At 42.6% G+C, this 17,205-nt stretch overlaps 2 protein-coding genes across 2 annotated transcripts in view; one reads left to right on the forward strand and one right to left on the reverse strand.

Annotated features, from left to right (window-relative positions):
- Nucleotides 1–17,205, forward strand: part of LOC108792740 (centromere protein H-like) — a 51,003-nt gene that overhangs the window by 17,654 nt on the left and 16,144 nt on the right. The window contains exons 4-7 of the mRNA XM_018563582.1: nt 2,222–2,264; nt 3,096–3,167; nt 8,199–8,255; nt 9,074–9,137. Coding sequence (XP_018419084.1) covers nt 2,222–2,264; nt 3,096–3,167; nt 8,199–8,255; nt 9,074–9,137 — 236 coding nt within the window. The remainder of the gene's footprint in view (nt 1–2,221; nt 2,265–3,095; nt 3,168–8,198; nt 8,256–9,073; nt 9,138–17,205) is intronic.
- Nucleotides 12,673–17,205, reverse strand: part of LOC108792739 (ADP-dependent glucokinase-like) — a 54,813-nt gene continuing 50,280 nt past the window's right edge. Inside the window, exon 10 of the transcript XR_001941585.1 lies at nt 12,673–12,684. The gene's annotated coding sequence lies outside the window, so the exon portion shown is untranslated. The remainder of the gene's footprint in view (nt 12,685–17,205) is intronic.

Consider the following 17,205-nt stretch of genomic DNA (forward strand, 5'->3'; position numbering starts at 1 on the left):
GTTCTGTGCTGTGTCCCATATTATTCAACCTATTTATTATTGATATCGGGGAGGGAGTGAATAGCCATGTTTCAGTGTTTGCAGACGATACAAAAATAGGGAGGGTATTAGAAACGGACCGTGACAGTATAACATTACAGGAGGACCTGGATAAAATAGGGGAGTGGGCACTAATATGGCAGATGAGGTTTAATGTCGATAAATGCAAAGTAATGCACTTTGGAAATAAAAAATAAACAAATGGGCTATACAATCACGGGTATGCCACTAGGGGAGTCAGAAATAGAAAAAGATTTGGGGGTTATTGTAGACCACAGACTGAATGGTAGCTTGCAGTGCCAGGCTGCTATAAAAAAAAAGCTAGTAGCGTCTTGTCCTGTATTAAGAAGGGGATGTATTGCAGAGACAAGTCTATAATTATGCCACTTTATAGATCATTGGTTCGGCCTCATCTGGAGTACGCGGTCCAGTTTTGGTCACCATTACTAAGAAAAGATGTCCTTGAGCTGGAGAGAGTCCAGCGGAGGGCAACCAAACTAATTAGGGGAATGGAGGACCAGAGCTATGAGACAAGGCTACTGAGTTTAAACATGTTCACGTTGCAAGTAAGGAGATTAAGGGGGGATATGATTTTCATGTACAAGATGTTCAATGGTGACATCAACATTGGCAACAAACTCTTTTTAAGATTAACTCCATTACAAAAACTAGAGGCCACCACCTAAAATTGGTGGAAAAAAAATTCTAGCACGAGGGGCGAAGGGGGTTCTTCACAGTTAGAGCGGTTAGGGTCTTGAACTCACTGCCACCGGCAGTGATTTCAGCTAAGAGTGGGGAATTGTTCAAGAAACTTTTGGACAATTTCCTGAGGGTCCCTCAGGACCCTCAAGTTGCCCAAATCTTATTTTTTTTTAATATAAACTGTATAATTACATAGGTACATAGTATTTGGGGTTGAATAAAGACATAAGTCCATCAAGTCCAACCCATATAGGTCCATGTATCATCTCATTCTTAGGAATACCCCTGTATATTACGGTCCGTAATACCCCTGTATATTACGGTCCGTTATATACAGGGGTATTCCTAAGAATGAGATGATACATGGACCTATATGGGTTGGACTTGATGGACTTATGTCTTTATTCAACCCCAAATACTATGTAACTATGTAATTATACAGTTTATATTAAAAAAAATAAGATTTGGGCAACTTGTAGTGGATAATATGTTAGTTTTCCCAAGTGATTCTTAATGTAGGGATAGAGGCATAGGATGCTTGTAAAGGATGGTTCTGGCCAAGAGTTTGCCAGGTTTTATCCCCAAGCTCGTACAAACATTTTTCAGGTTCTCTCTTAGGAGAGTGAAATAAGTACATTTAAAATGTGTTGATAGTAGTGGAAAAAGTCATACAGCCTGAGATCCCACATACCTGGTTTGGTGCTCTAAATATTTAAGAGCTTATCTATTTGACAATTTTTCATTTGAAAAATATATTGAGCTCCCTTTTGAAATAGTTTTCAAAAAGTTTGTTTTGGATAACTGACCGGCCGTGTGTGTGTGGTTGTGGTATTTTTTTTTTTTTATGTTTACATATTTTGTACTTATTAACCTCTTGCCGTCCGCCCGTAGTAGAAAAACGGACGGACGGCACTGCTGCATCTGCGGGTTTTTTTTTCTGCTCGCGTGCGCCCCGGGCAGAAAAGACCCGACAATGCACACACCCGGTACCGGGTGTCACACATATAGGCGATCAACCAGTCTTTTTTGGATAGAGCAGGTAAAGGTTAGAGCCTCTGTCTGTTTTTTTTAACTGCCATCTGTGTACCTTTTAGGAAGATTTCCCCTCACTTCATATCAAAAGAGCAAGTGATGGATACCTCTCTAACAGACCTAAATACGTTTTAGTAGATTGGGGAAGAGTTATAACATCTGACCTGTAACCTGTCCCATTGATTACCTCACCACTTATCTTTTTTCATAGCTGTCGCAGCGACATGAAGTGAGGAAAGAACTCCTCAATGTAGGGAGGGGAATGACAGGTAGACACAAAATCTAGTGTCACTATTGCAACTGGATGGCACTGAAAAGCACAGAAATTCCCTATGCTCCTCAGCTCCATCTAGGAGGACCCTGCTCATGAGAGTTTATAATCTAAAGGGTTATTATGCATGTACTTTGGCATCATGACTGACGATTTGGTGTGCTGTTATGTCTTTAGGAGGCCTTTCCAAAGAAGATATAGACTGCTCATTCAATGTAAGGTAAGTTTTGTTTTTTTCTTCACCAATGTATGTTTTAACATGTATACGTTAAAATATAGGCAACAAAGACCCTAAATCAAATGTTATTCTTTTTTTGCACAATTTCTTTTTCAATATTTCAATATTTTTACTGAGTTATAGAAACATAAAATGGAGGATATAAAATTATTAAATACACAACTGGTTCCAAACATCATAGACATGCACATACATGTATAGTTTAGTCATATCCAAGTAAATAGAGTAGATAACATACACACATTTAGGGGTCCAACCAGATGTAGGAACCAGAATGGCTAATGAATGAATTCCAGCCACAGAAGTAAAAAAAAATAAAAAATTAAAGAATCAGAAGAGAATGTAGAGATGTATATAGGAGTAGAGGGAAAGGAGAGAAAAGAGGGGTGCTCCTGAGTTTCTCAAAACGTTCTGTGAACATAACCACCTACTATACTTGAGATCATAAATCTATTCGGCACCAGTTGAAGGACCATTGTTAAAAAGTGATTGATCCACAGTTCCTTTTATTTCATTTCGTTTTACTTGTCCATAGTATATGCTCGTTTTTGCCATAATTTTTAAATTAAAGAATGTCCAACCAGGCTTTTGCAATGGTGTGTTTCGTAGCTGTTTTAAAACGTGTTCTATTTAAACTGGGTTTTTGTAAGTCCCTCTGGTTGGAAGTTGAGGAGTGCTTCACTTTGTTTTTTCTGATATGTTGGCTTTGCACAATTTCTTAAGTATATACTGTATAATAGCAAAATTAAACATGTATATAGAAGAGAAATAGAACATATGCACATAGACATTTACATCATTTTTATGTTCTAGCCTAAGTGTGGCTCGTGACCCACTGGATATTGAAATGTGCTCTGTGATCAATAAGGAACTTGCTCTCGAAAGGTAAGTCCTATTCACAATCATGAACTTACAAAACACAGCATTTTAGAGCATCCTCTATTTACTTGTCTGTTGAACTCTGGCCTGTAAACCTGTATACTGTATATAAAAGTTAAAGGGGTTCTAAACCCTCCCGTTTTTTTGCCTATATCTACTGCTATCAAGCAGTAGATATGGGCAAACAGTTATTTTTTTAAAAAAACACTTTAACAGCGCTTTAAACCTACCTTGTTTTCGCTGCGCGCTCCCATCCGAGAAAACAAAACTGCTCGGGCGGCCGCAAAGCATCTTGGGGCGGGCGCATGCCCAGTTCGGATTCTCTGACGGGAGACGAGCAGAGACGCAGGGTAAGTCTATGGACGCGTGCACCCGCATGCAGACACCGTGGGATCAGAAGTGCCAGCAATCAGAGAGGAGTCAGCGCTGGATCGGAGAGCCGCCGCACCGCTGGAGGGACAGATGAAAACATCAGGAAAGAAGAAGAAGATCGGATTAAAGGAGAACTATGAGGTGAGTGCTTTTCACTCACCTCATAGTTCTAGCCGACCTGTGACAATGAGACTGTCACAGGTCGGCTCAGTAGATCGGGAAGTGAGCGAACACATACCGGGTTCGTTCACTTCTCGATCCTGTCACGGCTCTCTGCCGTGACAGGGGAGGGGCTGGATTCCCCCCTCCCCGCTCCGATCCTCCAGCGGTGTCTGGCGGAATGGACGGGGGAGGGGGCGGTTACAGCTAGCTCTGCCTCTAGATAGGCAGGGCCAGCTGTCACTCACGCAGCTGGGCGGATCTCGACATCGATGTCGGGATCCACTCCGGCCGCGGTGTCTCCGTATACCGCGAGCTGTAGCTCGCGGTATTCTGAGCTTAGGGTGACGAGAGGACGCTAGTTTGTGTCCTCCCGTTACCCTAAGGAGAACTATGGGGAAAAGCCCTGACCCCATAGTTCTCCTTTAAGTGACATAATTTAAGGTAAGTGCTGACATTAACATTGGGGGAGGGGATTTTTTTTTGCCTTTTAACCGCTTGAAGACCAGGTGTTTAGACCCCCTTCCTGGCCAGGCCTTTTTTCAGTATTCAGCGCTGCGGTACTTTGACTGACATTTATTCTGTCATGCAACGCTGTACTGAAATTAATTTTATACCATTTTTTGGGGACAGATAGAGCTTTCTTTTGGTGGTATTTAATCACCACTGGGGATTTTATTTTTTACTATATTCAGGAGAAATAAATACGTTTTTTTTTTACATTATGTTATACAACAACTATTACCCACTTTTTTGGTAAAATATAAAAGACGGGGTCACGTCGGGTAAATAGACACCAAACATGTCAAGCTTAAAAATTGCGCGCACTCACGAAATCGGAAAAAAAATAGCGTACCCAAAATTGGCGACGCTTTTACAGCTCATCAGTTTCGTGTTATCAGTGATTGATGGCCCTAAAATGATTTGCTCTCACTGCGACGTTCGCAGCGATATGTAACATGTGCGGCGTAATGGTCGTTTTCGCAGGTATGTGCACCTGACGCATGTTTACATGCGTGTATGTAGGGGTGGAGACTTTAAAAAAAAAATAATTCTTTTTTATGTGTAACTTAATTAAAAATTTGGGGAAACTTTAAAATGTTTTCCTATTTTTTTTTTCCACTTAACTTTATTGCTATCACAGAGGGGGCTAAGAAACCCCTATATGTGATAGCAAAAGAAGTGACAGGTCCTCTTTATGGAGACATCAGGGGTCTCCAAGACCCCTAATGTCACCTAGGACCCCCCAAAGAAGCTGATGAAGCACCGATCTGCTTCATCAGCTTCTCTTCAGCATCTGAAGCTGGAGAGTGACACGAGAATGCGGAAGTGATGTAATATACACCACTTCCGCATTCTGACAGCAGAGAGGGAACTGGAGGGAGATCGTGAACCGACCTCCCTCTGATCCCCTGTTACAGAGGCACTATGCTGGTCCCGGGCTCGCACCTGGCACAGCAGAGCCCGGGAGGGGGCGCACATACCGGGACCCCATACAAGTGATCCGCCCGCTCTATAGCCGGCGGATCGCTTGTATGTTGACAGGCATCGCTGCTGGTTTTTAAATTGTGTCTTTCCCGCTCGTGCGCGCACAAGTGGGTGGGAGTAACAGGACGTGTATACACCCCCAGTTACATCCAAGAAGCTCCCGGCCGGCCGTGTATACACAGTTAATGTCACTTTAAGCGTACATTAATTTTAGGTTTAATAAAAATATAGAACCACATATTGTAGTATTAAAGCGTATCTAAACCCAAAAGCAAAAATGTAATACATTGCAGCTTACAGATCATTAAATGTGTTGGCTACATTAGTTTTCTTTTTTAAGGCTTTTTTCCTTTGTTTTCACCTGGTGATCTGAACAGTAACACACTTCCTGTCTTAACCACTTCCGGGCCGCAATACGTCTATAGACAGCGGCTTAAAACAAGGGGTGTGTATTACATAATTTCCGGTGTCACTAGTTACAGTAACAGATCTCTGCTTCCTCAGCTTCTTTAGGGTCTCTAGGTGACAGGGTGACCCCTTATGTCTCCATGAAGAGGACCTGTCGCACCCTATCTGCTATTACATAGGGTGCTTGTTCGCCTCCTATGTGATAGCAATAGAGTTAGTGTAAAAAAAAAATTTAAGTAACCTATAAGAAAAAAAAAGCTAAAAAAAATGTTAAAGTCCCCCGCCCCCCACGTGCGCGCACATACGCAAACATGCATAGGTGAGAAAACGACAATTGCGCTACACATGTTACATATCGCCAGCGAACGTCGGAGTGAGAGCAATAATTCTAGGGCGATCAATCACTGGTAACGCTAAACTGATGAGCGGTAAAAGCGTTTAAAGTGTTCCCTATGGGAAATTTTGGGTATTGACGGTTTTTGCGGCTTCACGGGCGAGAGCAATTTTAAGGCTTGACATGTTTGGTATCTATTTACCCGACGTGATCCCGTCTTTCATATTTTACCAAAAAAAATATATTAGGTTATGTTTCTGTGCACTAAATTTTAATGTCGTTAATTTTTTCCTAAAAATACATTTGCTCAAAAACCGTGCGACATAAATTGCAACTAGCATTTTTGTTATTCTACAGGGCCTCTGCTTTCAGAAACTATTTAATTATTTGGGGGTTTTAAGCTGTTTTCTAGCCAAAATGTATATTTTATCATGTCTGTGCAAATGGTAAGAAACTGGTCCGGACAGCAAGTGGTTAGGCCTATGGAGGAGCAACGGAGCAACCCATGGACAGCAGCATTGTCACACTGTGGAGATGGTAGTGTTAGATGCACTAACAGATTACAATGTTGTTAACTAACAAAGCTGAACTCCACCTAACACTTTTTAAGCATTTACAGCAACAGTTTTTTTTCTGGTTCCGTGTAAAGGTTTTACATAAATTAATAGAAGCTGACCATTGTAAGCACCCCTGTGAGTGTTAAATGGTTTGTCTCAACCCTCTATCTGTCACTTTTGCTGGACAGCTTGGCCAAAAGGAAATTGAAAAATAATAAACTTACTGGTAGGATCACCAGGTGAAAATAAATGGAAAAAAAAAAGTAAATATATGCTGCCACCACATCTAAGAATTAGTGAGCTGCAATAAAGTGCTAAAACGGTTCTCACATGTGCTCTTAAGAAGACCTTGACTTAGGAAAAAAAGTTTCCACCTGTAGTACATTTGCATGATCTCAAGAAATGTATTATAAATGGTTACAAACATAATAGCCTTAAAGTGCATCTACACCCAAAAGAAAAATGTAATATATTACTTCCCTCCAACCAAAACTGATAACAGAGTCTTCAGCAGCCATATCTCCAGCCACATTCAGACTTGCACGGTATGTTATTTTTCAGGGCAGTTTCCTGTCTAATTGTTTTTATGTAGCAACATGTTGTTCTTAATAAAGGGATTCTTTAACCCCTTCGTGACGGGAGACGTACACTGTACGTCCCGCCACAAAGGGACCAAATGACTCGTCACGTACACAGTACGTGATGAGTTATTTGCTGCACTAGAGGGCTGGTAACCACTGAGAATCAGCGATTATCATTCATTAATGGATGCCTTCAGTTTAGAGGCATCCATTAATGAAAGGGTTAACCTTTTTCAGACACCCGATACCTGAAGATCGGGTGTCTGAGAGTCGCAGCAGAGCCGGCAAACATGCCGGCATTCTGACAGCTCGTATAGATCGAGAGATATCTCTCTCAAGCTATACTGGCTTTTTTTTTTTTTTCTTTCACCTTCAGGGATACATAATGTATCTATTCCTGAAAGAAGAATGTTTCAGTTTTCTAATCGTTGTTGCAACAATCAGAAAACCTTTAGTGACAGCTGAATCCCGAACTCCTGCTGGATCCGTGTCACTAACTTATTATCGGCTGTTCTGAAGTTTAAAGCAACCGGATAATAACCAAAAATTTATTCATTTATCAAGCAGTAATAGTGAGATTAATTCACAATGACTGCTTGATATCATTAAATAAATAAAATAAAATGTTTAAGTTTAAAAAAAGTGAAAAGTGTAAAAAAAAAAAAAAAATAAGGGACAAATAAATGAATGTATTTATTGCATTTTTTTTAGCTGTGCTGGTTTTGTAAAAAAAATACTACAAATCAAAACTGGGAAAAAAGTGTTTTTTTAACGTTTTTCCTCCTTTTTGTATATTTTATTTGTCCTAAGTGAGGCGTTAGACACACATATGTGATATAAATATATAGCCCTATCTGTCCTCTAAAAAACAATATATAATATGTGTGGGTGCACTTTGTAAGAAAGTATATTACTGACGTGGAAGAATCATACAGCAAAAATGTCAAAAGTGTGTCAGTCATTTACGAACAGAAACGAAAAACAAGCTCAGTCATGAAGGGGTTAATGCCATTTTTTTCACTGGTTTCCAGAAATGTTTCTAAAAGGCTACCTGTGGCTGGGTTTCATGTTCACCAAAAACTGTTATCATGTGTGTTATGCTTAATGTTTATTTTATCAGTGCTCTCTCTGTATTTAGGATGCAGACTTTTAATGCCTTGCTGATTGCTTTACAAATAGATTCCACACAGCGTTTGTAAGTAAATTATTTATATATTCATATACGGTGTACACTGATCAACCATAACATTATGACCAACTGCCTAATATTGAGTAGGTCCCCGTTTTGCCACCAAAACAGCCTTGACCCATCAAGGCATGGACTCCGCTAAACCACGGAAAGTATGCTATGATATCTGGCACAAAGCCATCAGTAGTAGAACTCTTAAAGGAGAACTATGAGGTGAGTGCTTTTTTACTCATCCTCATAGTTCTAGCCGACCTGTGACAATGAGACTGTCACAGGTCGGCTTAGTAGAATGGGAAGTGAGCTAACGCATATCGGCGTTCGCTCACCTCTCGATCCTGTCACGGCTCTCTGCTGTGACAGGGGAGGGACACAATGTTTAGGTAGGTGGTATGTGTCAAAGTAACATACACAGGAATGGCATGGGCCAAGGTTTTCCAGCAGAAAATTGCCCAAATCATCACACTGGCTCCACCGGCTTGCAATTTTTCCAGTGGTTATAATCGGTGTATTTAAAGTATGAAAGTAATATTTTTTTTCTTTTTTTTTTTACCCAGTATGTTTTTTGTTTTGTTTCGCTGAATATGGGGAATACAACAGCATTCTAGCCAGCATCACTGCTATTAATTCCATAAGGTCTCTTGGCTGAGGTTGTCTGGAACTATTAAATGGCCATGAAGCCGATGATAATCATTTTATGTCTAAGGGTAGCTTATTATCTATAGGTATTTAGTGGTTTACCAGATGATACGTTAAAATGACAAATCTTTTGTTATATTCTTTCATTACTTTTCTTTTCTAACTATGTTTATCTCATTAACATACAGGTCCATATCTGCAGTGATGAGACATTCTGCAGATACTTGTAAGCAGATACTGGCAGTACAGCTGGTAAGCAGACTTATTTTCTGTTATATTTTTTGCACAGTTTTTTTCAAAGAAAAAGTATGAAAATTATACACTTCTCCTAACATTTAGATCTATAAGTAATCAGAAGGTCACAAAGCACAAAAGATTCTCTGTTTATTGGGTGATAGTCTAAGGCAAGGCATAAAAAACGTTAGAGACAAATCTTTCGTAGTTCCCTGTGAAGCTGATGGACCGACCTGTTGCAGCCTCCCTGCTGACATCCTTCAATCCAAAAATCGAAGGATCTGGCCTGAAAATTATCGGCCGAACAATGACTGCAGCCAATAACGTGTGTTATGGGGGGATTCCCCTATCTATGCTACATAGTGTGGAAGGGGAAATCTGAAGATTTTAATCCCTTCAGCCTGCAAGCTAATCGGAGAAAATCTAATAATATATGGCCAATTTACGACTTACTATATGACCTAGTAGTACAGTAAGGTCTTGTACATATGAGCTTCAGCTTGCATAAGAACAGTTTTTTAAAGCAGTTACACCGTTTCCAGCCCACTTAGGCGAAGCAGGTCGCAGTGGCATGCAATCCCATGTGCTTGCATGCATTTGTTTTCTGCATTTGTCATGCATCTCCATTGATTTCAATGTGTGCGGAAAGCAAACCAAACGTGGGTAAAGTCGCGCATGTAGCAAATGATGCAACATTTTCCCCCAAAATTTGTGTGCGTTTGAACGTGCAGGAAAAAACGTGTTTGCCCAGACGCGTTTGGGGTGCCATTTGATGTTTCCAATACGCCTATGTGGAATGAGGTCTAAATCAGCTTTGCTGAAGCCATTAAAAAACACTTATGGAGAGTTGATTGGAGCACTGCAAGGGGATTACTGGAGGTCCTGATCACTGTGCTCTGTCCAAAAAAAAAAAAGCTTTTACTGGGCTTTCATGTCACATGAGGTGGTGGAAATTAAAGGAGAACTATGGGGTCAGGGCTTTTCCCCATAGTTCTCCTAAGGGTCACGGGAGAACCCAAACTAGCCTCCTCCCGTGACCCAAAGTTCAGTATACCGCGAGCAACAGCTACAGGTATGTGTTCGCTCACTTCCCGATCTACTGAGCTGACATGTGACAGTTTGTCACAGGTCGGCTCAGATTATGAGGCTGAGTGAAAATCACTCGCCTCATAATTCTCCTTTAACAGCTGCAAAGGTGCAGAGGTTCACAAGTCACCACTTCTGCAGGCATTGCTGAGGTAGAAGTGACTGTGAACTCAGGTGAATTAAAAGGGTATGAGAGAAGTTATTTAAATGGGAGAAACATAACATTTGTTCAGACTGGCTTTTTTGTTTGTTTGTTTGTTTACCAAAGAAATGTAGCAGAAGAATACATTTTGCCTAAATTCATGAAGAAAGATTGTTTGATATGTTAGGTATATTACTCAGGGAAGGACTAGGGACTCACTCTCAGTCTGGGTGGCAAACCCTTCAACAGATGGTTCAGCCTGCATTTGGCCTTTACCAATTCTCTCTCACATGCCACTTGTATGTACAGCACAGCATACAGAATTAAGTATTGTGGAATAGCAAATGTATAGCACAGTGTACACAATGAGGCAGTGTGGAATATGGTATGTGCAGCGCAGTGGGGAATAATACAGCACAGCCAGGGGCGTATTTACCGCGAGGCAAAGTAGGCGTTTGCCTAGGGCGGCACCTTCCTGGGGGGCGGCCGTAGTCAAATGCCTATGTTGTGAAGAGGAGGGGAGAGCCAGAGCCCGTCTGTGTGTAGGAGTGGAGGGCGGCTTGCCTGCTTGTGAAGAGGGTGGGAGGACGGATGGAGCCGGACAGCGCAGCCGACGGATGGGATCGTGACTCAGAAAACGAAAAGCAGCCGGTGGCCACTTACTCGATCTCACTGCTTCCTGGGTCACAGAGCCGCTGTGACCCAGGAAGCAGTGAGATCGATTAAGTGGCCGCCGGCTGCTTTTCGTTCTCGAGTCACAATCCCATCCGTCGGCTGCGCTGTCCGGCTCCATCCGTCCTCTTCACAAGCAGGCAAGCCGCCTGCTGGGCTGGGCGGGCTTGTAATCTCTGTAATCTCTGCCTGCGACTAGAGTTAAACCCCCCCGGGGGGGGGGGGGCTAGTAAGGTGCCGAGGGCGGCCGAAGCTTGGCTTGCCTAGGGCAGCCAAATACATAAACACACCACTGAGCACAGCCTACACAATAAGGACATTTTGGATGAGGGATTGTACAGCACAGTGTGTGGAATGGGGATTGTACAGTACAGGTTACAGAATAAGGATATGTTAAAATGGGAAACGTACAATACTGCATGCAGGAACTGAGAATGTCGGGCTCAGTTTTTGTAATGACGTGGCATGAAAAAGAGAATTACAGCACAGCTTCAAGTGGTGTGGGATAGGGAATGTGTACAGCACGGTGTATAGAAAGAGGCAGGGTGCATATGGAATGCATAGCGCAGCCTACAGAATAAAGACCCTTTTGGAATAAGGTTCATACAGCACAGTGTACCAAATGAGGCAGTGTGAAATCAAGAATGTACAACACAGCATACAGAATGGGGCAATGTGGAAAAGGTAACATACTCGTGAAAATGCCCCAACACTAAACGCAGATACCGGTGTTCTGTCAAGAACGCCGACGTAGTCGAATTGGCCAACCTCAGCATCTACGCTTGCGCACAGACCACTATTATCGAGGAAACCGTGATTTATTCACAAAGTATTTCGTTTAATTTGTTCATTGTGACTGTCAATAATATTCCACCCATCATTTACTGCCATGGATGGTATGTTATTAACGGTCACAAAGAACCATTACAAACGAATACTTTGTAAATAAATGCCGGCTTCCTCGTTAATCTCATCTGTACGTAAACGCAGATACTGGGTGGGCGTTCTCGACAGAACACCGACACAAAATTTTAAACAAGCGGCTGACTGAGGTCCTGCGCTTGCTGGGGACCTTGGCAGCCTTCCTGCTAACCATGTGGTGACATGGCGGTTGGGGTGGGGGGGTGGCCTTCATGGTTTCTTGCACCGGGGCCCTGAAGTTTCTAGTTACCCCTCTGATACTGTGTATTAGGATAGCTTCTTTTAAGTAGATATAGTTAAAAGCAGTCAATACTGCTCACATCCATGCATCTCCCAGCCGAATACAAGCCATGTAAAAGTCTAGCATTGAGAGGAGTTTGGTGCTGGATGTAAACAACTGTGGGAGGTCCTGGGTGCTGGATATCGGTAAGTAAGCATCTATGGTGAAGAGTGGCCTCTGTAATTTCAGCAGATGACTTGGGTGGGCAAAGGAGAAAACTGCACTTTTCTAAAAGTGCTCTTATTCTGAAATCAACAACCACCATACCCGAATTGAAGGCTAGGATTAAACCATCCACACAGTGTCAGTCGGTGCTCAGTTTACAAAGCCTCATAATCCATTTTAAAAAAAAATGGAAAAAAAAAATCCTAATAAAACAAAATAAATGTTAATAGCAAATGCTTTTAAAGACAATTTACTCTCATCTGTGCATCAGAGAATGGTTTACAGTATCCCTGCAAACACTACCAGTTTTGCTGCTCCTGCCGGCTGCTTTAGGACATTTTGAGCTGTAAAATGACCATTTCCTATACAAAAAAAAATGATGTAAGTTATGGGGTATTTTAATGATTGGAAGTTTGGCTACAAGATGTATTTCGGGTGTATGTGGATGTATGGGTATGTGATTGCAAGGATTCCTTTGGCTGATTTTTATTTTTTTGACACCTCATAAGTATAGAGTATATGGATATATGTAGGCATGCATATGCAAGGAAGACACATAGGTGCATATTAAGATTGGACAAACAGTATATGCCGGGTGTGTGGCGTGTGACCGTCGTGCGGCCGACACAGCTCGTCCTGGGGGCGGCTTCTCTCCCCCTCACCGCTGGTCGCTGGCCATCCGATATGACAGCGCTCCCTCGTCCGGGGGGGGCGCAGGAGGGAGCGCTGCATGCTGTCAGGATGGCGGAAGCTTGACATGTTTGGTGTCTATTTACCCGACGTGACCCCGTCTTTTTATATTTTACCAAAAATATGGGTGATAAATGGGTGTGGTTACTGGGGGTGTGACCACTAAAGGGTGTGGCCACTGAGGGGTGTGGTCACTGAGGGGCGCTGTAAAGCTTTCTCGCACAGGGCGCCTAAAGGCCTAAGGCCGGCCCTGGGCGTGTCTATATCCATACTAAAATTTTGAAAAGGACTTGTAAAGCTTTTATGATTATATTACTTTGTATATACTGTGTTGAAATTGTAATCTGTTTCTGGGATCAAGTAAACGCTACTCTCTGGAAAAGAACCAAGGTTTCCAGGAAAAGTTCTTGTCACATATATCTACAGTTATATCACAACACGTGGAGTGCAACGTCTATTGGTAATGGTGCCTACAGGCTTGCCCCTTGATTGCATATGCAGTTGTATTAGACAATCAAGCCTCATGCTGCCAGATCCACACTAGTGCATGACAGGACGGCATAACAAAAAAAACAACCAATCGCTCAGTATGTACTAAAAGGGGCATGATACATTATTGCTAAACAAAAAATGAATATGTTCAGAGTGATCTATTGGAGGGCTAGTTTACACCACAAACAATGCGTTCTGGCCCGATTTGGTGCCAGAATGCACTGGATCGCATTCCCGGTAGACATATGCGATTCGTTTCGGTAAAATTTGTTTTTCCAAGGAATATTTGTTATTCAGACATTCGGATGTATCCGAATTTCCGAATAACATAAATGATGAATGAAAACGAATCCGAATTTCCGAAAACTAAATTTCGGACGGAATTCGTTAGCGGTAGTCTGTACGCTTGTTCGTTTGTTAACGAATTTTCATTGCAGCAAAGAGACATAAAAAAAACACATTCTGCTGCAATGAAACGAACGAAACAAATACGAAAAGAAAACGAAAATTCGTACAGACTACCGCTAACGGATTTATTCCAAATCCCGAAACGAATTAACGCAGGTATTGATGAGCCACGCGTTCGGGTGTGGGCAATCGCACTGCGACCGGGGAGCGGAACACACCGTTTGTGGTGTGAACTAGCCCTTAACTGCACTGGCAGATCTGCGTGAACATTGTGGCAATAAACAATCACAGGACATGCACTGGACGGAATGGAGCATGGCACAATCCTTTAAAAGATGCAATATAGCCAAACATTTTTTTTTACAGGATAAGTTCTGATTTGTACCTTAGGGTAAAAGTGACATGTCAGTACAAAAAAAGTGACTCTTCATATCAGTTCTCTGAGCTAACCCCCAGACGACACCTAGGTAACCCTTTTACTTGATAAACCCAAAATAAATTTAAAAAAAATGTAAAACCAGGAATTTGTTGTAGTTGCACGATGCTCAAAACCTTTAAGGTCCCCTTTCACGCGGGCTGATCAGGAGAGGATCCATGCACAGATCCTCTCCTGATCACAGCAGTACGGAGCAGATGTCACCACTTTGCGATGGAGGAAAAAACTGCAGTGTGTCTATGGGGAATCAGATTTAAATGGATATGATTCTAATGTACAAGATGTTCAATGGTGACAGCAACATTGGCAACAAACTGTTTGAGATTAACTCAATTACAAAGACTAGAGGCCACCACCTAAAGTTGGTGGAGAAAAAATTCCAGCACAATGGGCGAAGAGGGTTGTTTACAGTAAAGAGCGGTTAAGGTCTGGAACTCACTGCCATCGGCAGGGATTTCAGCCAAGAGTGTAGATTTGTTCAAGAAACTTTTGGACAATTTCTTGAGGGACCATAATATCCAGGGATACCAGTATCCCTAAGAATGAGATGATGCGTGGACCTATATGGGTTGGACTTGATGGACGTATGTCTTTATTCAACCCCAAATACTATGTAACTATGTAATGGCATGGCAAAACGGATCTCTGATCCGCTTGTTTTTCCGGACCTGGCCGGAGACTGGGGTAACTGGGTGTAAGTGGGCAGAGTGCATAGTCAAAGCTTATTTTCTGAGTTGGATGTACACACATCTTTCTGCAGCTCCTCCTGCATGCCTGCGCTTCCCAGGTGCTTCAGCTATGCTCCTCAGGCCCTGGACACAGCAGACCATGGGACCACAATATGGGGAATGGTCTGCTGCTTTGCAGTTTCCGACTGTTTCTTGTCCTTTTTGAGACTAGGCAGAAAAAGGCGGGTCCCAGGTTCAACCTGTTAGACCTCTCCTGCTCACAAGATATTCTGATTGTTTCCACTGAAACTTCAGCTTTGCATCCAAGTCCACCTCAGAACCTTTACTCAGGCTTTCAGGTGTGGTAATGACAAATGGGTCTGGTAGAAGTTACCCCCAATTTTGGAGGGATTCCTCGCTCAACTTGTCTGAGGTACAAGACAGGACTTCTTTAAATGTTTTTGACCGACATAAGCTCTCATAAAAGCCCCCATACTCCTAACTACTCTGTTCCCTCTAATTCAGAGAAAGAGCCATCCCAGGAGCTCCCAGGTTTGTCCACTGCACATAGATTGAGTGTTATGTCTTTTCTTGGCAAAGGTGAGCTCTTTCAGGGCAAATTATCTTGCCTTAACAGCCTGATTCAAGCAGTGCTTGAGATGCTCAGGTTTAAGAAATCAGCTGTAACTGACAAGAAATATCAACTAAAGGTGCCCATACACCTTGCGATGATCAAACCGTCGTACGGCGGCCCCATCCTGCCCGATTATCGCAAAGTTCAATCAGCGGATCAAGGGTCTGGTATGGAATTTTAGGGGGGGATCCCATGATTTCTCCCCTCATTTTTGGGGGTGGACCTTAGGGCCTGGTATGACTTTTAGGGGGAACCCCACACACTTGTTGTTTTGTACACGGGGTCCCTCATTAATATTCCTACCAGATCTTAAGGGCCTGGTATGACTTTTAGGAGGAACCCTACACATTTTTTTTTTAAATTGGTCCCTCTTAACATTTCTACCAGACCTAAAGGGTCTGGTATTGTTTGGGGAGGGGAACTGCACACTTTAACCACTTGCCGTCAGCCCGTTGTAAAAAAACGGACGGACGGCACTGTTGCATTGGCGGGTTGCCGTCGCTAGACAGCATTTTTTTTCTGCTCGCGCACGCCCCCTTGCGGGCATGCACGGGCAGAAAAGACCCGACCAATGCAAACACCCGTTACCGGGTGTTTCACATATAGGCGATCAGCGGCTCCATAGCCCGAAAAAAAATTCATTTTTTTCTTTTAGAAATGTCAGTTTTGCTGCAGCAGGTTCTATACATCGTACAGATCCGCCACTTCACAGGCAGGTTAGGGGGACCCCCCCAGGCATGATATTTGAAGGAATTTTTCATTATTTTTTTTGCCCTTTTAAATGATGTTAAAATCACTACTCCTTTAAAAATTGTATTTTGTTTTTTTGGCATTGATTCCTGTTCCCCCAGGGCAGTACCCGGACCCCCATACACCATTTATGACCAATAACATGCATATAAGCCCTCTAAAAGGGGACTTTAATTTTCGAACGTTCGACCCCCATTGACTTGCATTGAGTTCGAGTTCGTATTCAAACTTTTCGGCCGTTCGAATACGAACCGAACACGGGGGTGTTCGGCTCATCACTAGTCCTGAAACAGGCAACTGAAAAATTCATGTCAACATGAAAGTCTGTCGCCACTTTGGAAGACTACTGATGTTCCCCAAATACTGGCTTCACAACATCTCAGCACACTTCCGTTCTATTCAAACCGGTTCACAGTTTCCAAAAAAAGTCTCTGTTGCAGAATTCCTGAAGCATGAAAAAGTATGTGATTTTGTAGACACCAGAGATGCTTATCTCCACTGTGCTAACTTTCCTCTGCATCTGATTTTTTTGTGCTTTGCAATTGGAGACATAAAATTCAGTTTGTGGCCTTGCTTTACATCCCTGAAATTTTTTTTTTACCAAGGTCCTGGCCCTACACAGAGACGGGGACATCCAGGGGCGTATCTGCCGCGAGGCAAACAAGGCGTTTGCCTGGAGCGGCAGATTCGCTGAGGGCGGCGTTGCTGCCTTGCCTAGGACAAAGCTGCACATCCCCCCCCC

The sequence above is a fragment of the Nanorana parkeri genome, unplaced genomic scaffold (genome assembly GCF_000935625.1).
Source record: "Nanorana parkeri isolate BGI_ZX_2015 unplaced genomic scaffold, ASM93562v1 scaffold677, whole genome shotgun sequence".
NCBI lineage: Eukaryota > Metazoa > Chordata > Amphibia > Anura > Dicroglossidae > Nanorana > Nanorana parkeri.